This window comes from Siniperca chuatsi, linkage group LG23 (genome assembly GCF_020085105.1).
Source record: "Siniperca chuatsi isolate FFG_IHB_CAS linkage group LG23, ASM2008510v1, whole genome shotgun sequence".
Taxonomy (NCBI): Eukaryota; Metazoa; Chordata; class Actinopteri; order Centrarchiformes; family Sinipercidae; genus Siniperca; species Siniperca chuatsi.
Window position 1 is genome coordinate 16,453,524 of NC_058064.1, and position 22,443 is coordinate 16,475,966.

General features: G+C 39.9%; 2 protein-coding genes across 2 annotated transcripts; both read left to right on the forward strand.

Annotated features, from left to right (window-relative positions):
- Nucleotides 1-277: 277 nt before the first annotated feature.
- Nucleotides 278-15,601, forward strand: mapk11 (mitogen-activated protein kinase 11). Its single transcript, XM_044186340.1, has 12 exons — nucleotides 278-561; nucleotides 7,854-7,983; nucleotides 8,084-8,142; nucleotides 8,364-8,475; nucleotides 9,264-9,293; nucleotides 10,142-10,189; nucleotides 10,272-10,386; nucleotides 10,491-10,562; nucleotides 10,992-11,071; nucleotides 11,341-11,419; nucleotides 11,599-11,772; nucleotides 12,575-15,601. The coding sequence occupies exons 1-12, from the start codon at nucleotides 449-451 to the stop codon at nucleotides 12,646-12,648; spliced, it is 1,086 nt and encodes a 361-aa protein (XP_044042275.1). The 5' UTR covers nucleotides 278-448; the 3' UTR covers nucleotides 12,649-15,601.
- Nucleotides 15,602-16,311: 710 nt separating this feature from the next.
- On the forward strand, nucleotides 16,312-22,253 carry LOC122871339 (mitogen-activated protein kinase 12-like). Its single transcript, XM_044186341.1, has 12 exons — nucleotides 16,312-16,657; nucleotides 17,590-17,719; nucleotides 17,994-18,052; nucleotides 18,138-18,249; nucleotides 18,523-18,552; nucleotides 19,160-19,207; nucleotides 19,299-19,413; nucleotides 19,556-19,627; nucleotides 19,943-20,022; nucleotides 20,723-20,801; nucleotides 20,888-21,061; nucleotides 21,989-22,253. Exons 1-12 carry the CDS (start codon nucleotides 16,539-16,541, stop codon nucleotides 22,051-22,053), a joined length of 1,083 nt encoding a protein of 360 aa, XP_044042276.1. The 5' UTR covers nucleotides 16,312-16,538; the 3' UTR covers nucleotides 22,054-22,253.
- The last annotated feature ends 190 nt before the right edge of the window (nucleotides 22,254-22,443 follow it).

Sequence of the window (22,443 nt, forward strand, 5' to 3'; positions counted from 1 at the left end):
CAGTTTGTTTTGAAATCCTTCTGCCCCCTATTGGCCAGAAATCGATTAATGCTTAAGCTTTTGTGTATGTTGTGCCCACATGTAGGCCTACATACAGTAGCTACATATATAGTGCAATTATCATAGTGTATAATATAATATGATATAATATTTTAGTTATTTCTGTTATTAACGATAGTCTATTGTATCAACTTTTTGACAATGTAGCCACAGGGGGAGGAGGGGGGGGAGAGAGAGAGAGAGAGAGAGAGAGAGAGAGAGAGAGAGAGAGAGAGAGAGCGAGCTAGGGTGTCACTGGCCGGTGCGGGGTGTGCAACAGCAGCTCGGCTCAGGCAGCAGACGGCGGCCCGCGCCTCCGGTCCCATCTACCGTTTTCCTCCGTTCATTTCCATTCCCCCTCTTCTCCTTTTTTGCTCATTCCTTTCTTTTCCATAGTCGGCTCGGAGAAATGTCCGCCAGACCAGGATTCTACCGGCAGGAGCTGAACAAGACTGTGTGGGAGGTTCCGGAGCGGTACCAGAACCTGACGCCGGTGGGCTCCGGAGCCTACGGCTCGGTGTGGTGAGTGTTGGTGTGTGTTTGTGTATGTGCAGGGCGGGTGGAGGGGCGAGGCTGCACAGCCACAACATTTACCGTATATTGGTCATGATGCATCAGCATAACGATGCGTACGTGTCGTCTGTCAGGATGAAGCCGTTAGTGGAAACGGATTGTTTGGGATTTTATTGTTGTTATTACCGGCGGAGGCTATTAGCATTCATCCCATTGCCTCTGCAGCTTCGGGATCAGTATTTTAGGAGAAAAAAAAAATCAGTATTATTTCTATGTTTCAATATGCTGATGAATAAGATTGCTTTATGTGTACTGTTGTCAGCCATAGACACAGCAGGTCTGCAAGACTTATTTTTATCCCACAGCTCACTGTCTGCTGTTCCTATATGTGTGGAAGGGAATTAAAGAATGAGACAACATCAGCACAGGAATTTCCCAAATAATCCCCCCACCCACCCCATGCGCGCGCGCACACACACACACACACACACACACACACACACACTCACACAGTCTCTATACTGCTGTAAATATGAGGATCAACTCTGTAGAAGCTAGTGTAGTGGGACCCTAAAGATGCATGCCACATCTGAAAAGGGAAAACCTGGTCCCAGCTGCTCTCAATGCAACACAATGCAAGTCTGACACCTTGAAGCCTGCAGTAGGTGCATCTATATTCATTTAGCATATTCCCAGCATACACCTGCACACCCACCCTCCCCTGTGTATGTTCCTCTGTGTGGATGCAGACATTTCCAATCTTGCAACATGCAATTGCTTTGATTTTGGACCAATCCATATCAGCCAGTGGGATCCCGTTGCCATGGCGATGTGTCATGGCGATAACCACCTCCAACAGTCAATATTAATTAAGCTGTAATAGCAGGCTGATGCTTACCTAAGGAAATGTGGAGAGAGTGGTTTGTGTGACTGATCCTAGTGGGATCATCACATTTTCAAGTCACGAATAAGATGTTAAAGCTTTTCTAGCAACCTTGCATGCTGGAAGCTCCATGATGGCAGTGAGAAGTAACTGTTAAACCTGAAGTACTCTGAAAATCTTCCACAGAGAACCGATTGATCCTGGCAGCTGGGCCAAACACTGAACTATGTAGAGACACTCCCAAACTATTTAAAAGAAGCTTTGTAGATGTAAAAGGTCGAATCTTTCTGCAATTAAATGATCTTTGAGTTGAAATGGCCCCTTTGTGAAAACAGGTTAAAAGCTTATCCTATCACCTGCACAGTAAATTCAGTCTTTGCCCAGTGACAACACCCCTGACTCAAGCATATGCCCATTGAGCCTTTCTATACTACAATGAGAAAAATCAACATTTGTGGGCCAGCTTTGCTGCACTGTATGTTCCCAAATCCTGCAAGTCTAAGTCCAAATCCTGTGATGCTTTGTACTAAAGGGATGAGAGAGGCAGAAGATTTAATGTCTGTGAGTCCAAATTTCACCAGATGGAGCACTCATTCTGTGCTGTTTAGGAGACAGTCTGGAATTGGCTGTAAAGTTTCGATGAATAATTTTTTGTTTGGTCTTTCTCTGTAGCAAAGAAGTATCCCTATCTGACACATATACTTTGGGCTCCTAGGCTGAATTTATTGCATCTTATTCTCACTTTGTCAGATCTTTTGTCCCAGAAGTGTAGGAGAGTGGCTTTTGTTGTTGGATAGGATCACTCTCCTACATCGTTCCTGGGATATCATCATGGATTCAGGACTTGTGCACTGTACTTTGTCAGATCACAAACTAACATTCTAGCAAGAAAATGATAAGGAGCTCATATGTTGGCCTGTTTAGCTACACCCCTCATTGCCATTGCCTGCATCCTCAGAAAGGAGGCTTTATCCCGACAGCTGACTTCCTGTCAAGTCAGATGTTAATTAAGAGACTGTCTGAAGTCGCAGGAGATGGGATGTGCTTCTCTGTTGGAACTCCACTTTATGATTCAGGCTCCCACAGGAGTGTCATCTAGCCAATATTGCAGCTTTAAAGCTCTGCTCATAATAGCACAAGAGTAAAAATGCAGAGAGCTGGATCATGACTTTGCTTTCAGCTGTTTCGTTCACTCAGGATTATATGCACATGGGCATTTTTTAGAGCATAAAACTCACAAGGTTAAGGTTTGATTCCCATTTAGGACACCCAAGCTACAAATGCATGTGCAGTGTTATCAAAGCATCCATTCAGTGGTACATGAAGCTTGTCTTTGTTGACAGAAAAATGTTGCCCTAAGCAATGTGGCATTCACATTTGTTACTCATGATCTCTAAAGGTTCAGTCAATTTGTATAAACATGGAAACCTCAAAGTCAGAGTTCATGTGCATCTATTGCTCTGAATAACGCTTTCTAGAATTTCTCTGATTTCATAATAAAATAATAATTATAAATAGGACCATTTTCCTGAGCGTGAAGTCAGGGTAAGATCTGTGACTGGAGTCTCTTTATTCCCTCTTGATGACAAATTAATGTTGGATTGATCTTTATCCATTACTTGTAGCTATTTCAATCATTTATCCATCATTTTTAGCTGCTTTTAACTATTTTAACCATTTATCCACTATGTTTAGCTAACTATTTCAACTACTTTTAGCTAACTATTCTGTTTATTCACAGCTTTTAGCTAACTGTTACAACTGCTCTCGTTACTTTTCACACACTCTTAAATTCAACACATGTTGTTCAGGTGTTACAGCTCACTCAATTTGTGTTTTTTTTTTTTTTTATCAAATTTTAGTTTCTAATTTTTTTTCAAATCAACTGAGCTACTCCACAATCTTTCCACGTACCCCCTTAGGTACAAGTACCCCTGTTTGGGAATAACTGCTCTGAACCCTCAGTGTTGGGAAGCCATTTCCTGCCACACAGAAAGTGATGTGTTTTATGTGTCTGGTTTGTTTGGAATTATCAGAAGAACTTGAAGTGGTAGACAAAGATTAGGGATTAGCAGGTGTTTTTCTCCTCCTGTCTTATGCACTGCACATTCTGAGCTTTTATTTCTCAAGACATCATATGGACAGTACTTAAGCGTGAATGATGGCACTAGTGAAATGCCTAGACTTTACTAAAACTCTTTCTTAAATTATACACACACAAAGGACATTCCTCCACACACCACGCAGCATTGCCCTGCATTGTTAATGTTGATCTCCAGCCATTGTCAGTGGCTTTCTCATGGCAAGACTTGATTAGCAACCAGCTGGGGGATGGGGGTTCAAAGTATGACATATGTATGTGTGTGTCGTGATGGGGGGTTAGGATTGTCTACCTCTTGAGATGCACAGTAAAACAACTCTCATCATTTATCTCAAATAGCGGCTTGTTCTCTCAGTAAACCCTCTTGAGACTGCAGGCCTGAGGTCAAGGATCCGACAAGATCATATAATCCATTATAGCTAGAGCTAAAGAACTTATGCCCCCATCACCCATGGGAGAGGGGGAACCGAATGACACAGGAATAGAGTTTAGAAAAAGAATAGTGCAGTAGGTGTAAGGGAGTATATTAGAGAGATTTTAGAGCTGCAAAGCACAGACACAAGAGAGTAAAGCATCATATATACAAAGCTGAATTTAACATGCAATGTCCCTTGAATCATGAGACAAAAAGTTTGGAGGACTGAACACTGTCATATCCCTAGCCTAATCCAGAATCATAGTCTTCTCAGTTCCCTGCCGTCAAACCATAATCCTACTGAATATTCTCTTTTCTGCTTTCATTTCTTGGGCCGATTTTGGACCGGTCGAGACTGAACATCAAGAGAGAATATGCACTATGCTGATCAAGGCTGCTTTGATCTCATGTCAGCATATGTAACATCTGTTCAGTAAATCAGAACTTTGGCATGATTGGAAAACTATGAATAAAACATGACTGCTTCATTTTCTCCTGTCAAAATTGTTATGGCTCTTCTTGTCAGACTGTTGATTGAAAATATGATAAAACAAACAGAAAACGAGATTGGGATTCAGATTTGTTGCTGATCTTGTTTGTAGATGATGGTTATCACGTGACTGCGGTGCAATTTAAAAGACACAGATGCATACGGGCTATAATGATAGTGTACGTGTATGTGTGAGTGTGGGTATTTGTTTGTATATTTGTAATTACAGCCAACAGTTAGCATAGCTTAGCTATGATAACCAGCTGCTGGTTCTATCTTAATATTCAGCATACAGACATATGAGGTATCTTCTCATCTAACTCTTGGAAAGAAATTGAATAAGCGTGATTCCCAAAATGTCAAATTATTGCAATGAAATGCATAAAATTGGATGCAGTGTTGGATGCAAGAAACAAACCCTGTGGACAATAATCTGTAGAACAAATTATAATTTCTTCTGTATTTGCAAGAGTCAGTACCCTCCCCCCATTTCAAATATATGCAAATCACGTATATTTCCTCTTGATTTAATCACAATGAATCACATTAACTGACAAGATCAGAAAATGTACATAAAAACAGTTTTCCTTGGTGGATAAACAGTGTACTTGAATCCTCTCACACTGGATATTAGCTGCCCCTTCCCCCTCTTCCTTTTTGAAACCGGAGGTGCATTAAGAGCTCGGATATAAAATAAATACAGAGACAAAAGAAGAGGAGAGAAATCGATGCCTTGGCTTGGCTGTGTGTGCTGACAGCAGTGCAGTCAGACCCATGTATGGAAGATGGCAGAGAGGAAGGTATGTATGAGGCGGTGAGGCCTGGTTCATGTCAAGAGACGGACAAGACTGGCTGCTGTCCTTGCTGAAGCCTGGCGGGGGCATCCGGTCCGACAGCAGGTGACAGAGAGCCACATGGATGCACTCAACCATGCAAGATAGGAGTTTATTCTTGCATGTAAGAATTATAGGTCACCATGAAATGATACAGTAATATTTACAGTGAGTTTCATATGGTGGAAAAAACAGGAGACATGCATCATTTGGTGGGCACTTCTACTCTGTCTGTCTCAAGGTGACCATATACAGACCATATTCTGTGCCTGCTGGGAACTGACTTTTTGCAGGTTTTGAGGAGAAAAGAAATGACAGAAACAGGTTACACAGGCAACCTCCATGGATCGTTTGAATACATTTTAGAAAGTACAGTTTGTGTCTATGAAAAAGGGCCCCAGTAAAATACAGTCAGACTAAAAACCGTTTTAGCAAAATGGTTGCATAATGCCAAGGTTGTGTTTCTGGGCCTGCACGGTGGACATGCTCATATTGTAATTAGAAAGATGTTGTAAAGGAATAGTTTGAAAATGTAGGAAAGATGCGTATTTGCAGTCTTGCTATGAGTTATATGATTGATACCATTCTCATACCTGTACGCTAAATATTAAGATGCCGTCAGGAGATGGTTAGCTTAGGTTAGCATAAAGACTGGAAACAGGGGTAAACAGCTAGCCTGACTCTGTCCAAAGGTACAAAAAACCTGCCCAAAAATTGTCTAGCACATAACCCCCTGTAAAATCACAACGTTTGTTGTGTCGTTTTTACAATATGGGTTTTTGTACGGATTACAGTATATATGATATCAGTAGTATATTATATTGACATTTAACTGACAGATATGAGAGTGGTATCTCATTTAACTCGGGGAAGAAAGCGAATAAGCGTATTTCCCAAAATGTCAAACTGTTTATTTAATCTACATGCAAAACTCTGGCTTTTGGAGGATTGGTTTGGTCACTGTATTGGATTACTATATAGTTTCGATGTAGCCATTGCATTTTTTTCTCAAAGATTTACATTCATTTTTATGTCAAGATGATTTTATTGCTTGTAGTTTGCCTTACAGTATCTTGATGGCTTCTTTCTATAGCTTTCTAATGTAGCACTGTCACTGAACATCATTCAGGGAGAAATCCATTGCAGAAGAGTAATTTATCGCACCCACAATAGAATAAAACAGATCAGAGTGCTATGCAGCAAGAGGTGGAGCTCTTTCCAAATTGCATTTAATATACTGTGTCACTGTCTCTGTCCTCAACAAAACTGACAGCTGAATACTACAAGAATTCTGCTGCAGATTTTTCTGCGTAAAACTGTCAATCAAGGTATTTTGTTAAGTACTCAAGTAAAAGATGGCAGGTTGTGGTTTCACCGCAAGTACACCTTATTACTGAGAAATTCATGAAATGAACATCGCACATTCAGAAGAACTTCAAGTGTAAGCAAGAGGGAATTTCCCTTTAAGTGATTAGAAATCAGTCAGATAAACTAATATTATATAATGGTATAATGTTGGTAATGTACAGTATAAATCTCCTTTTCAAGTTCTCTCTTTCTCTACTTAAAATATCCACTTTTTCTCCCCCATGTTTCCTTCCTGTTTGGCTGTTCCACTCTCTGATGGCTGTATTATTATTACTGTGAGTGTTGAAAAGCTGGCAGAACTGAAAAGACATCACACCACAAAGGCAGCGGCATGAGCAGCAGCAGGGCTCAGCGTTCGATATATGTAGCCATTTACATTTCAAAAGAGGCAGATGAAATAAACCACAGCACTTTTACAATATTTGACATCCTCACTTCTTTTGTTCTACCACATCCTCTTTCACCCTCTCTTTCTCACTCTACATTAGTCTCTGTCAGTCTGTCTCTCTCTTTCTCCACTCTCAATCATTTATTGCTAATTTATAGACATTCTCTCAGTATCATCAGCTGATATCAGGTTTGAAGAATAGTTTGACATTTTGGGAATAATAGTTGATAAAGACTGGACACAGGGGGAAACAACTAGCTTGGCTCTGTCCAAAAGTAACAAAATCCCCTTATCACAAATGAACACGTTATATCTCGTTTGTTTAGTTTCGTTAAAAAATTAAGTGTGAAAATGACATGGTGGTGGTAAGTGGATTTTGTTATCTTTGGACAGAGCCAGACTAGCTGTTTCTCCCTGTTTCCTGTGTCCTTATGCTAAGCTAAGATAACCGTTTTTCCAGCTGTAGCTTCATATTTAACATGCAGAGATGAGAATGGTATCAATCTTGTTATCTAACTCTCGGCAAGAAAGCGAATAAGAGTATTTCCCAAATGTAAAACTATTGCTTTAAAATGCAATTTCAGTTCAATATTATTTTTTATTTTGCTGATTTTGTTTTTTTGCTGATTGTGGAATTCACATTTTTAGGGCCACTTACAATAAAAGCAATATGGTTTTAAATACTTAAGAACTTAAGAAAAAACTTCGGGAAAACATGTCAACTTCTTAATGACACTGGGTACATTAAACGATAAATTCAGGCATGTTAAAGTACATTCAGACAAGTTTTTAATATTTTTTTCTCTCTGTTTTCTCTCTCCAGTTCAGCGTATGATGTTGTCTTACGGCAGAAGGTTGCGGTGAAGAAACTGTCCAGGCCTTTTCAGTCTCTGATCCACAGCCGCCGTTCGTACCGGGAACTCAGGCTGCTCAAGCACATGAAACATGAGAATGTTAGTGCTCCTTATGAAAATACCCAGAGACAGACAGACACAGCTCTTTGCATGTTTCCGCTCTGTTATTGATCAGCTCTGCTTGTCTCTGTCTCTGCAGGTAATAGGGCTGCTGGATGTCTTCACACCTGCTGCAACTTTAGAGGACTTCAATGAACTGTAAATCTTTTATCCCTTGATGTTTACTACAAGCTATACAGCTGTCCACTTTTCACCAAAAATTCTGTTATTAGAAGGCAGGGTGATGTTGGTGGGGGCGATCCTAGGGGATTATAGGCTTGTAGAGATGTCTGACAGTTGCCATGGCAGCATCACTATGTTCCCCTCTAACTGTAACTCCCCCAACCTCCCATTCACTCATACATTCTCGCCTTTTCCAGCTACCTGGTGACTAACCTGATGGGTGCAGACCTCAATAACATCGTTAAATTTCAGAGGTTGTCAGACGAGCACGTGCAGTTCTTAATTTACCAGCTTCTCCGCGGCCTCAAGGTAATTTACTGCATGATACACCTGTTGTATGCCATACTGAATGCAGCATACACAATATATGTTAGCATGCAGATAGTATAGCAGTAGTTCCCAACCCTTTTTGTCTGATGTACCCCCACAGCCCTGTCAGATGAACTTAAGTTCCCCCTTTATTGACTCTACCCGTCATGTTTTTAAACTGGGTGTTATTTAACACTATTGATTATATAAAAGGGATACCGTTACAATATTGTTTTCATACAATTGAACTGTGAATGTTTAGGTTGCTATGGTCAAGTTTCCCTTCAGAAGTTCAAAACTCTCAATCGCAACATGTATCCTAATGTTTAGGTGTTACAGCTGACTCAATATGTGGATATATGTTTTGATTTCATTTCAGTTTTTTTCAAAAAATCCATTGAGCTCCAATTTTCCATGTATCCCTTGGCAACTGCTGGAGTTCCCCTGGTTGGGAATCACAGTAGCATACCATGCTTAAAGTGAATGCAGCCTGTCAGCAATCTTTCTGTCAGAACCACAGTCTATGTTGCACAAACACTCCCTATATTTATATTGAGTTTGACATTCTGTTATTCTTTGTGAATTCTGTCCGAGGCTTGCATGCTTAAGCCGAATCAGTCCAGCAGCCGGCAGCGGCATTCCCGGTTACCATGGGACAGACAAAAGCAGTCTCCCTTTAGGCAGGGGCTAATATAGTGAATTGCACTGTGACCCCTATCTCCTTTTATGTCCTCTCTCTCCTCTCTCCTCCCCCATCCTCCTGCCCAACCCCACCGCCTGTCGAACAGTACATCCATTCAGCGGGATTGATCCACAGAGTGAGTGCCTTCTCTTTGCCCTTCTTGTCATTCTTCTTCACCATCAAGTTTGAGAAAACATAACAGCACTAAAAATAAACCTCTTTTAACCTCTTAACATACACCACTTCCCCCTGTATTTCCTCCAGCATAGCTTTAAGGTTGAAAAAATTCCACACTGTATCTGTATAAGCTTGTTCTGACTTTTCATTGAAGATATGTGATGTTTGCACTGGTGAAATACTCAAGCCCAGCACTGCATGTTTTATATGGTTGCAAAATGAATTCAAATATTCTAGATGTCTTGTGGATAATGTTATTCACACAGTTCAGCCTGGTATTGTTTAGGGAAACTTTTTTTGGGATCTTCACTAGATAAAGTTCTGTAGGTTTGAACAATAAACAAATGTGTTTGAATTTTAAACGCAAAAGTGAGTTTGTAGAAGAGCATCTAGTCCTAACTACATTACACTGTGTATATTGAAACTTTAAATAGTGTGTTTTTATGGTTCCCCAAGGTTGTTAAAGTTGGGTGAAATCTAGTTGCCTGGACAGAAGGAGGGAATATTTAATATTTGGCTACAAATAGAAAAATCAGTCAGATATCAGACTCAAAATAGGTTGTGCAGCGACATTGAAAAGTACAGGAATGGCTATTTTGAAATCACCAATTAATAGCTGTATTTTTGATTGGTGCTCTTGAGATTAATATCTGAGTATGCTCTATATAAATTCTGTGAAAATGGATAACAAACAGAAGCTGAGAGGTGTATGCTGTTTTATATTCATTTCCATCCCTCTCTCTGCAGTTACATCTTCATTCTAATCATGTTTCTCTCCTCCTCTGTCTGCTTTTCTATCTTTCCCAGGACCTCAAGCCAAGTAATGTGGCAGTAAATGAGGACTGCGAGCTGAGGGTAAGACTGATCTTCAGTTTAAACCCACAATTCCTTCACTCCAACCTACGAACTCCATCAAATAAAAAACTGTCTTCTACAGATCCTTGACTTTGGATTGGCCAGGCAGACAGACGACGAGATGACAGGGTACGTGGCGACTCGCTGGTATCGAGCGCCGGAGATCATGCTGAACTGGATGCACTACAATCAGAATGGTAAGATGACATCAAATAAGATACATTTAATACGCTTTTTAATATATTTTTTCAGAAGTAAACTCATTAGTTGAATGATTAAACCTCTGGTGTTTCTGTTCCAGTTGATATTTGGTCAGTGGGATGCATTATGGGAGAGCTGCTGAAGGGAAAAGTCCTTTTTCCTGGCACTGACTGTATCCTTTATCAGCATGGAGTCCACTGCAATTTGTAACTTTTTCCCCCCTCTTACCATCAACCTACCATGCCCTCTTTAAAGTGCCCTGTGGACGCAGACCTCTTGTGGATTTGCATTACAATCCCAGGCCTTTCTGAAGGGGAGGTGCAACAGAGAGAAGTGTGGAATGAATAGGAGCCATCACAAAAGGCTGAATTATCTAGGTTGTTGTATTCAGTATCTAAGAGCAGAGCTAAAACGAATTTGATTTACTGATCTTTGTGTGTTGTGGGACTTTCTGTCTAGAAAAGAACTGTTGACTTTCAGCAGTGCTCAGCAAGTAGAGTTTCCGTCTTAGTTGATTTCCTTATGATGAGATAATATGACGAGTCAAATTCTGCAGGACTTTTTACAAATCTTAACAGCCCTTAACTCCTCCTGCACTAAGATATTGACCAGCTGAAGAGAATCATGGAGGTGGTTGGGACTCCGACACCTGAGCTATTAAAGAAGATCTGCTCTGAACATGTGAGAGAGGGAAGAATGAATAGAGGGACGATTGGAAAGAGCAATTTTGGTTAAACAAGAATGCGAAAAAGAATCTGTTGTGCACACACTATAATGTTGCTTCCACTGACGCAGGCAACCTGTTCTAATTGATTACTCATTCCACTGACATGGCTGTTGATTGAATAGTCAATATGTGTGAGTTTTGAGGTGAATGATCACGAACTGTGTGACACCAAATGATCCACATTGTCACATGCCATGAGGTGAACGCTGGTGTCTATTTGCAGGCGCAGAAGTATATCCAGTCTCTGCCCTTCATGCCTCAACAGGACCTGGAAAAGATCTTTAGAGGAGCAAATCCACTAGGTGGGTGATGCACCGCAGATTGGATTATCAACTTCTTAAATTCAATTAAAAAGCTTTGAGAGGCTGCTAAAGCTCAACTTACTCTCTCATATTACAAATTAGAAATTCAGTTACACAGGTTTGGCCCTTTGGGTTTAAACTTGTTTACCCCAGCCCTCTCTCGCCCCTCTATCTGTTAGCTGTCGATCTACTGAAGCGCATGCTGGTTCTGGACTGCGATGGGAGGATCTCGGCCAGCGAGGCTCTGTCCCACCCCTACTTCTCACAGTACCATGATCCAGATGACGAGCCAGAGGCCCCGCCTTACGATCAAACACTTGAGAGTAAAGACCGAACTCTAGAAGAATGGAAAGGTAAAGCTTTAATTTGAAAGTAGCACAATATATGATTTAAAACCCAGTTAAAAAGTGGATAGCACAATAAAACACTTATTTCTGCTATTGTCCTTGATGGAAGACAACAACAAAAACACAACGTGATTGCAGATTATTTGTGACATTTTAAAATGTCCAGATATTGTCTGCTTCTCAATTTCTGCAAAAGGAATGCTCTCACTTCCTTTTATAAACAGTTTTAGAAGGGCAGATTTGATTTGCAGAGGAGGAAGTTGCACAAATTGACGCTACAGATCGAAAGTGAGCCTCAAGCTGCAGAGCTTTTAACATTGAGGATTATGCAATGATGAGTTTAAGCTTGTTGCGAGAATGACGAATACACCACCAAAGTACCATGGGTTTTGAGATATTTAGAGATGCCTTTTGTAACATCAAAAATATGATTACGTTTTATTTCAGCAGGGAGTTTTATGGTTTGTGAAATGCCCTGGAGCTGATGTGAGTCATAGTGGATTTTTTTCCATGGTTTGCATCCTAATTTTGAGTTTCTTTGATGGACCAGTATACCAAGCTGAACAAGCACAATTATAATAGCACAGAATAAAATATTTGCACCAGAGGACTCTTGGTTTTTATATTAAATTACCCTACGTGTGACAATAAAACTTCAAGGGTGTTTTTTGCTGTTTCATTATGGGGTTTTTTTCACCTTGAGCGGGTTTGAAATATTCCTCACCCCCTCTTTGTGAGGGGGTGGCTCAAATCTTAACCAGCACCCCTAACATCTTTTCCCTTATTTCCCTCTCATTTGTGTGCATAGAGTTGGTATTCGAAGAGGTGAACAGCTTCAAAGCATCCGGCAGCAAGACTGATAGTCTTCAGGCAGAGCAGTAAGTCTCTTTCTGCTCTGCCTCAGCCTTTACCTTAAGAAGGACCACGTACTCAATGAGTGGGAGAAGGACTGTGGCAAGCCAACTGAAGAAAACTCTGCATTCCCTCTGCTCAGTGTGACTGTGTTTAATTGCCTGTCATGAGTTTATTTGAGCAACAAGGCAGGACAGTCTCCACGGGATCAGATGCACACATTGCAGTTACAGGGAGCATTTTAGAGTCCGGAAAGTTGCTTCCTCTTATGTCTTAGCTCAGTGAGAGTAAAATGAGGAACCATTCAATTTGGTTATGTCAGGGATCTGCAGAGGACGTGAGGATTCATACCAGGGAGCAACTTTATGGAACTGAACTGTGTTTACAGACTGATAGAAAGGTAACAAAGGAATAAAAAACGCACACTAGGATTTCCAAAGCAACAACAGAGAGCCATCTGGTCCCTCATCATGGCAAATGCCATAAGCAGTCGCTGCTTTCATATATGGAATTCATGTTTAAAGGCTTGCAGCAATGCCTCGTCATGTCACAGAACAGCTTAGCATTAAGCCTGCAGAATACTGCATGATTTTTGTGCATTTTATTATTACAGAATATTACTGGTGCTGTATTATAACCATTAAGACTGCTTATTGCATCTGCCACACTGCTGTAAAATCAGCCTGAGGGTCAGAGAGAGGCATCACCAGGAAAGGTGACCAACTTTCAACCTTTCAATTATCTTTATAATTTCTGCACAGTAAAAAAAAAAAAAATACAAAAGCAAACAAAACCTACTGTTCTTCCTTAGATGAAAGTCATCCTCTCCTGCTTACAGAATAGTAAACACCAACTGTGCTATTAATTAGCAAGGTAATTAATATATGCCAAAGCTGGAACAGAGTGACTGTGCTGCAGGTCTGTGTTTACAGTGTGACCTCGCTTCTCACATACAGTTTCCACTGATGGCTGATTACTGATCACCTGTTGGCTTTGGCAGCGCTCCATCAGGTTTCCATGGTTTCCATGCTGTGTCTTTTACAGCCCTGGTTTGTGTTTACAATAATTAAGATTACGGGCATTTTATAAACTGTTAGAAACAGTTCCCAGAAGGTGTGTTACTATGCTGGATAATAATATATTACCCAACTTGTATCCATCCAAACAATGACTGGTCAAACACTCCGGGCTGATGATTCCCATAAAGCAGCCATATTTGGTTAATTGTGATCTTTCATGTTTCCTCAGCTCTTTTCAGTTTTCATGATGCCTGAGTGTTATAAGGAAACAATCCAGATTGTACACATTAATTATTGACCATAGTACAAAAGCACCAGGGATGTTCTTTACCTCGATTGTGGGTATTTCAGTAATGCTGCAGTTCATAGCTTATTGCAACATTATTTTATACCCATATCATCTTAAGGAACGCCCTCACAGGAAACATTCGTAGAAGCAGCATGAGCTCAGTGTATATGCAGATTATTACATAAAATGGCACACTTCCTCACTGACATTGTGTCATTGATCTTGCAGCAGACTGATCTTGCAGTTTTAGTTCTACAAACGTCTTGCTGAAGTAGAAACAATCTGGTTGTGTCAAACCACAGTGTGCAAAGCCAATGAACCACAGGTTTCCCAGATTCATACTGAAGGTCAGTGAAAATGTCAAGAGATAAAAGAGAACACTGATATTATTAAGTCTAGTACTCTGATACTAAATGAAAAAATACAGTCTTTCATTGGGTAATCAGATAACTGTATGATCAATTTAATGGAATATACCGCCATATATATGGATTTATTATCACACAAAAGATGCATTTGTCAAGGATGGTGATCCAGTTCCTCAAACCACCTCCAGTGTTGAGGTTTGCCCACATTTCTGTCAAAGTTAAATGCATCAACCTACTGTACTTAAATTATGTCAGCTCCTGTTTAGTGCAGCACAGAAATACTGGTATAATTACAGTATGAGGGACTGTATACTGTATGGTTGGTACTTAAAATAAGCTGAGGTTGAATTAGCTGCAGATATAGAATAAACAATGGAACAAGAGGTAAAGTGGAGGGTTCATAAGCCTGAAAGACTCATAAATCAGGAGCAGACATCCAGTTTATACCTGACTGCTGCACATGTATTCTTAAACTTAATCTGCATACTATCTGGGATATATTTTTTCTAGGTTAACTGACCTTCTAATGCCAAGTAGCAGCACTAGTAGCTCTTTTGGTTAGCTAAAGAGCTACAAGCTAGCTCTGATTTTAACCTAGCTATCTAGCTCTGATTTAAATCAAAGTTAGCTAGATTTTAACCTAGGTTTTAACCTAGATTAAAATCTGTTGTATTTGAATGTAGCTTATATATTGGTGTTTTCCTTCATAGTCATGCAAGTTAAACTGTGGTTCTTTGGCATAACCCACTCTAGTTTAACTCAACCAATGAGATTATTTCTGTGTCAAAGAAACATTAGTACAACTAAAACATAAATGTACCATTTTTGAGTAACACAAGAAAGGAAACCTACTTAACTATTTTTTGCCTGTAATGGTTCACACTGGAGTGCTACATGTAGCCTTTTGTGCAAATCGTCCATTAACACTGGATGCAAAATGTTGAATTTACAGTCCAAATGAATCAAAACTGTCTGTCTCAGTCAAAGCGTGTTAGAGCTCTGAATGTTAAAGTGTAATGTGCTTATGTGGATGTTGTATATGTGGTGGATTTGAATAGCAAACTGCAAATCGAATGTATACGTATATTGTATGTATGTATGTATGTTACAAGTTAAAAGTGTCTTTTGAATACATGGTGGCACGTGATTCAACAGTAGCCATGCGTTTCAAATCACTAATCACTAATGTGAATGTCAACATTCAGTTTTCAAATGATTCAGATTATTTTCTCACTCATCATCAACGGGTAACATGATTTGGCAAGTCATGGCTTCAACAGAATAAACATAATTTCTGTTTGTCAGTATGTTCCTTGTCTTATATATTCTTTGCAGCATTCAGTCATTATATATATATAAATATATATATATTTATATATATATATATATATATATATATATACACCTTGGACAAAAGTATGTGGACAACCCTATCCACATACTTTTGGTATGCAAATGTTTTTTAGCCCAGACTCCCTTGTTTCAATTCGTACAGTATAGCATAGTATAGATTGGAATAGAATAGCATACTATAGTACAGAATAGTATAGTATAACATAGAATGGTGTAGTATAGTATAACATAGTATAGTATAGTAACACTGTAATGATGCCAAAGGACAGTAAAAAACACAACATGATTATAATTAAGATCAATATAAATAGATTATTAAACACTCTAGAAATGCACCAAACTAAACTAAAACTTTTTCAATATACTCACTGTAACTAATAATAAAAGTTACTTTGAGAAAATATTCTCAAACTGATATAAGGCTTCTATTAGTAGAAAAGGTAGATGTTTTTTGTGACCTTGATGAGCATTAATGTAAAGTAATTGTTTGCCTACTCAGCAGGAACATTATAGAAACGTTATAGGAATATTAGAGGAGTATTATTGGGGTATCACCTTAGGGTGGGCAGATGTTTTGTGGCTCCCCCCCCCCCCACACACACACATTGTAGACACACCCATAGACTGCCCTAGGCGACCAGGAGCCATGACTAACAATGCGTGTGTGTGTGTGTGTGTGTGTTGGGGGTGTAACTGGCGACCCTGCAAAGCGCTCAAGTGGTCTGCTGGTTCATCTGGAGGAATTTGCGCTCCACCAAACTCTTCTCTGCGGGACGGACTGCGCGTTTTAAAGTACAAACTCAGTTTACTCACATGCGAGGACGGAGCGTACAGGACCCGAGAATCGAGCGGACCCACATCCTGACCTCAGCCTTGTCTAGTCGGTAGGGTATGGCTGTGCGGTCCAGGACAGGATTCTACCGGCAGGAGGTAAACAGAACCGTGTGGGAGGTTCCGGAGAGGTACCGGGACCTGAAGCAGGTCGGAACAGGAGCCTATGGGACTGTGTGGTAAGTATAGGAGGAAAACATCAACTTCTCAGCTCAGAGAAGTATTGATTGAATTTGTTATCAGCTGATTGGGAGTCAGGGTTTATGCCATGTCGGACTCTATAATCACACATTCAAGTTGTCCTATTCAATGTATTTACCAAATGCATTCTCATCTAAAACCACCTCTTCCTGTCCTTATAGATACATAGTTCAAAGCACAGTATGGAAGTAACAAATTAGTTCTACTCTGTTTCTTGCCATCTTCTATAAACAACTACTCAACTACAACCTGTATTTTGTATTTTCAGTATTTTAGTTTGCATCCAGTACAGAGGAAATACAGAAGTGGCTCTGTTAAGCAATATACAGATGCAAAAGAAGGAGTAACTAATACTCTGTCTAACCAGTTTTATTTTATTTCACTCAAGTAGATTTTTACCTCACTTCCTTTACGTGAGTATACTATAATATTCCTGCAGCAGCACTACTGCTTGTGTGAGGTATTTTGGTCTCCACAGATGGCTCTGCTTTGTGTTGTGTGGATGAGGGACCACAAAGAAAACCAGCCCCCAATCTCATTGTTGGAAGAAGTCAGACCCCGAGTGAAGTGCATAGAATGCACCACGACTTTGTCTTTAATCACAACAGCTTTTTTTCACAGCAGACACTGTGACTTGTTATAGCAAGAAAGGCTCTGGTGTAATTAATAACTTTATATAATAATTAATAATTAATGAGGCACTGTTCCATTTAGATGTTATTAATTACACTTGTGGATTTCCTTATAGATGTGTTCAAATGTCTGCCGTGAAAAAAGTCTTGATTGAAGTTTTGCAATAGAGCATTTTCAATTTTAGATACAACTGAGATTTTAGGGGTAAAATTTAACCTGTTCAACCTTTCTTTTGAATTATACTTACATGATATACCTATGTATCTGTCTATTTCAGTTCAGCATGGGACCGCCGGGCAGGGACTCAGGTGGCCATCAAGAAACTCCATCGGCCCTTCCAGTCCAAACTTTTTGCCAAAAGGGCTTACAGAGAGTTGCGACTCCTCAAACACATGAAGCACGAAAATGTAAGAACGCTCTCCTCAGACAAACGACGATATGTATTTTAAAGCTTGTATTTTCAGTCTTTGATTTTATCACTGAAATAAACATTTTCGGGGGCACTCTTAATGAAAAGAATCTACTCTGAAACACATTTAATGCCTTTTAAAAAGAGGGGAATGGGGCTGCAGGATGATGTAGAAGGGGAAAAGGGAAATTACAACATTTGATTGAAACATAACTGTCATGAGTAAATGTTATTTTAATCAGATTTTATTTCTCCTAATTGGCTCTGATCAGGTCATTGGGCTGCTGGATGTTTTCACTGCTGAAATCTCATTGGACCGCTTACGTGACTTGTAAGTTCCCGTGCATTCCTGAATGCTGATTATAAAATCGGTTGTTATTCCACCGGAGAGATTCCACTCCTCTTCTCTTCCACAGTTACCTGGTGATGCCCTTCATGGGCACTGACCTCGGCAAGCTGATGAAGCTGGAGAGACTGTCAGAAGACAGAGTGCAGTTCCTTGTCTATCAGATGCTGAAAGGACTCAAGGTGAACACCACCACCACACACACACACACACACACACACACACACACACACACACACACACACATATATATATATATATATATATATATATATATATATATATATATATATATATATATATGCATGTTACTCATTACCTTTACCAACATCCATACAGTATCTGTTAGAGTGGTGGAAATTAGTGGAAATTATGTCTTAGTTTGTACCATGTTTCCTCCACCATTGTTAATAAGCTGAAGTTGCTGATGTTGTCTATATCTCCTCTCTCCTCAGTACATCCACTCTGCAGGGATCATCCACAGGGTGTGTGAACTTTGACCTTTCAGTCTATGAGCTTTGGGGGTGGGGCTCTTGCTCTTTTTCACACTCAATCCCATTCATCCTGATTCCCACACAGGGGGCTTTGCTCTGAGATGCTGTCTATTAGATTTTGTTATTGAAATGTCCCACATGTCCATACATCTCTATTTGACTTCACCAACCCAGTTAACGGCTTCGCACATGCAAACATTTTAGTACCAGTAGAAATTGTATGAATTAATCTTGAAAATCTGATTTTTTCATGTTCAGACAGAATGGCTGGATTGAGCTCATTGTTACCAGCCCTGGAAGAGGCAACAGCCTTCAAGTCAATGTTCAGGGATCTAAAGTTCGCATATACCCTTAAGTGTGTCTCAGGAAGTAAAAATCTTGATTCATGTGATTAAAATTGAAGGATTTCATTATAACATGATATTTATATATCCATTTACTTACATACTTTGCTACCTGAAATTTACTAGGTATTAAAATATAACAGATTCTTTCCTCAAAACATGAAAAGAATTACAAATGAATGTCCTCTGATTACTCTAATCACTCACTGACTATATAACTATTCTCTTTTGTCTCACATTTCTGAATCCCACAGGACCTTAAACCAGGAAATTTAGCCATTAACCCGGACTGCGAGCTAAAGGTAATCCAACTTTACATAAAGCCGTTTTAATGTGAACATTCCATACAGCTACACATATTCATGTCACAGTTCTGTGTTTTTTCTGCTTCAGATTCTTGACTTTGGCCTTGCGAGGCAGGCTGACGCAGAAATGACCGGCTACGTTGTGACGCGCTGGTACCGTGCACCTGAGGTCATCCTCAACTGGATGCACTACACACAAACTGGTAAACTCTCATTCTTCACATTTTGTGTCAACAGGAGTGCAGAAAAAGGCAAAGAGACCCAGATAATAACAACACAGCAGTGTGTGTCTGGGAATCATAACCCAGATTCAATGAGAAAGCTGATGTTTGCTCTCTGTTGCAGTGGATATCTGGTCGGCAGGTTGTATTATGGCAGAAATGCTGCTGGGAAAGCCACTGTTCAAAGGAAATGATCGTATCCTTAACCCTCATCAACACCGGCATGGTTTTGTCTTGTGTCAAACCTGCAAGATGTAACTGTCTTTTAATGTGTCAGCATCATGAAAATTGAGTCTGCTTCCTTTTAGACCTGTATTTGGCTAAAAATGTTTCGGATCCTGGGCAGCTGTTCCTTGGTAAAGGCAAATATGAATAATCTAATTGCCAACTTTCCTGTTTCTACTGTCTGTACATGTTGATCACACTAGCATTATAAGCTGAAGCCAGAAAGCTCATATTGGAAAGGTAAAAATCCATGCAACAGATGATACTTGACCATAGCTACTGCCAGACCTGGACCAGCTCAGAGAAATCATGAAGATTACAGGAACCCCAACTGCTGACTTTGTTGTGAAGCTACAGAGCCAAGATGTAAGTCGTACCCTGGGGTTAGACGCACATATAAAACATGCACTCCATGCAAAATCTGTATGAAACACTCACTGGCTGTAAAGTTGAAAGGTGGAGAAGTGGGGTATGCTGCAGGAGTAGTTTCTACAGTATATCTACTTTTGTTCCTCTGTTGGAATCATTGTGACCGACTTCATGCTGAGCTTAGCTTCTGTTATCCACCTCATCAATGAGGAAACTAGTATTTCCAATTTTTTTACAGCCACCTGTCAAGCCTTTAAAGGGCGAGTGCTTGATTGTTGATTTATTTTGGGTGGAATAACAATTTAAGGCGACTCACTCTAGCACTCACTATAGCTACAGAAAAATGTAACAGTTTCTTTTTTTTTGTTTAATTATGTTTGTAGTTAATGAATTATTCATTTAAATGTATTTGGGCATTGTATCCCAATGTTTCACTACCCCTGAACCATTGCATTGTGCGTTACATTGTGTCTGAGGAAGTAACCCTTACAGAGTTTCATAATTCGTGTGTTGTGAGTTTCAGTGTCTCATGATCGTGTAAAATCCAAGACTTTTAGCTATGAAATAGTTAAAATAAATAAGTATACAATACAATAATTATCAGGAAAAAAATATTGTTCCTACCTGACTTCCCTCTGATCAAAATCCCTTACACACCAACCTTTGTCATCTCTCTCTCCACTTCCTCTCCTGACAGGCCAAAAACTACATTAGAAGTCTACCAAAAGTGCCAAAAAAAGATTTGCACTCTATTTTCTCCAAAGCCAGCTCAAATGGTACGTAAAGATCTCTGTACACAGGTTTACCCAGGTGTTGGTGCACTAAAGTCATGCTGACCTTGACATGTGTATCTGCAACACAGCAGTGTGTGTCTTGGAAAAGATGCTGCTTCTGGACCCTGAGCGGAGGGTGAGCGCCTCGGAGGCGCTTGACCTGCCTTTCTTCAGCGAGTTCAGAGATGCCGAGGAGGAGACTGAGGCGTTGCCTTATGATCAGACCATGGACAACACAGACCTGCAGCTGGACCAGTGGAAACGTAAGACAGAGGGGAGAGGCTGATTTAGATTTAAAGCTGCATTCATGAATATTTTTATATTAACAATGGGTCAAGCAACTGTGTGTAATGTGAAAGGTGTCGCTCGTAGTGACAAACCCACAGAAAATGATCACCAAATTCTGCAGTTCCCCTCAGTGCTATGGAGCGTTTTAGCCTCTTACAGTTAATTGTTTTAGTTTAAAAAAAACTTTTTACTGTTTTGGTTTAATCTCACCACTGTCATCAACCTTGTTTCAAGCCGCAGCAACTGTTTTTTGTGAAAAAGATCTGATAAACCCAGTGAACTACTAGTGGTCAGGTAGCTGACCACCACCAAACAGCAGACAGACAGAGTTAGCGGCTAGCTTGTGAACATAGTGTAGCATTTAATAGCGAAAGAGCCAGATATTTCCCTCATGAGTCAGTGGAGATGAAAACAGAACTAAAAGGAGAGTAAATATTGGACTTACGTACATTTACCAGGTCACCTGAAACACGACTTTAAATCAATGCTAATGTTGCTGGATGTGTATATTGACAATATGTCAGTGTTGCGTTTACAGCTTGTTGGACTTGTCCCCAAGCTTTATTCTGCTTTAGGGGACATTTTGTTTTGTTAATTTGCAGGACAGTCAAAGTCAGATGGACAGGAGGGGGGAGATTTATGTAGCAGGAAATGAATCCTTTCAGTGTTGTTACAGTACCTGCTGTTTGCCAGAGGAGGTCACTGAAGATCTTAGATCTTACTTGCTGCTTAACACGTAATAATAGACAAAAGGTGCCATTTATATATGTGCAACAGGAGAAGTAACAGAAAAAAAATACATTTTAGAGAAAAGGTGAAGGTGTTGAACTTTGATCTGAAAGTAGGACACAGACATGATGTAGAATGGCTTATGCATAGTAATCTCTTTCGTGTTCGTGCAGGTCACACTTTCACTGAGATACTGACCTTCAGGCCGCCCAGGGACTCCAGAGAGACGTTGCTTTAAGAGCACACATATACACACATATACCTCTGCTTAAACACATTCTTACACACAAATTTGCACATGCTCGCAAATACACATCTGCACCAAAAAATGTATTGTGTTCTTCTTCTTGTTTACTTTTTTGTGTTTGTGTAGAAGTAATGGATATTATGTTTGTTAAAGTTTTTGCTTTCAATAAATGTGATTTGTTCAGTTGTTAAGCGGCTCAGTTGTCATTTTAATGTGTTCAAATGATTTTGTCCATCATCCGTTGCCAACATGTTTAAATGCTTTTCATGCTAACTGCTACTGCTTCCTTCAGTCTATCCATTACGTAACAGCCTTTTTATCTGTTTGCATTTTGATAATTTATTTCTGGAACTAAGGGCGAGGGCACCTATTGTACAGTAC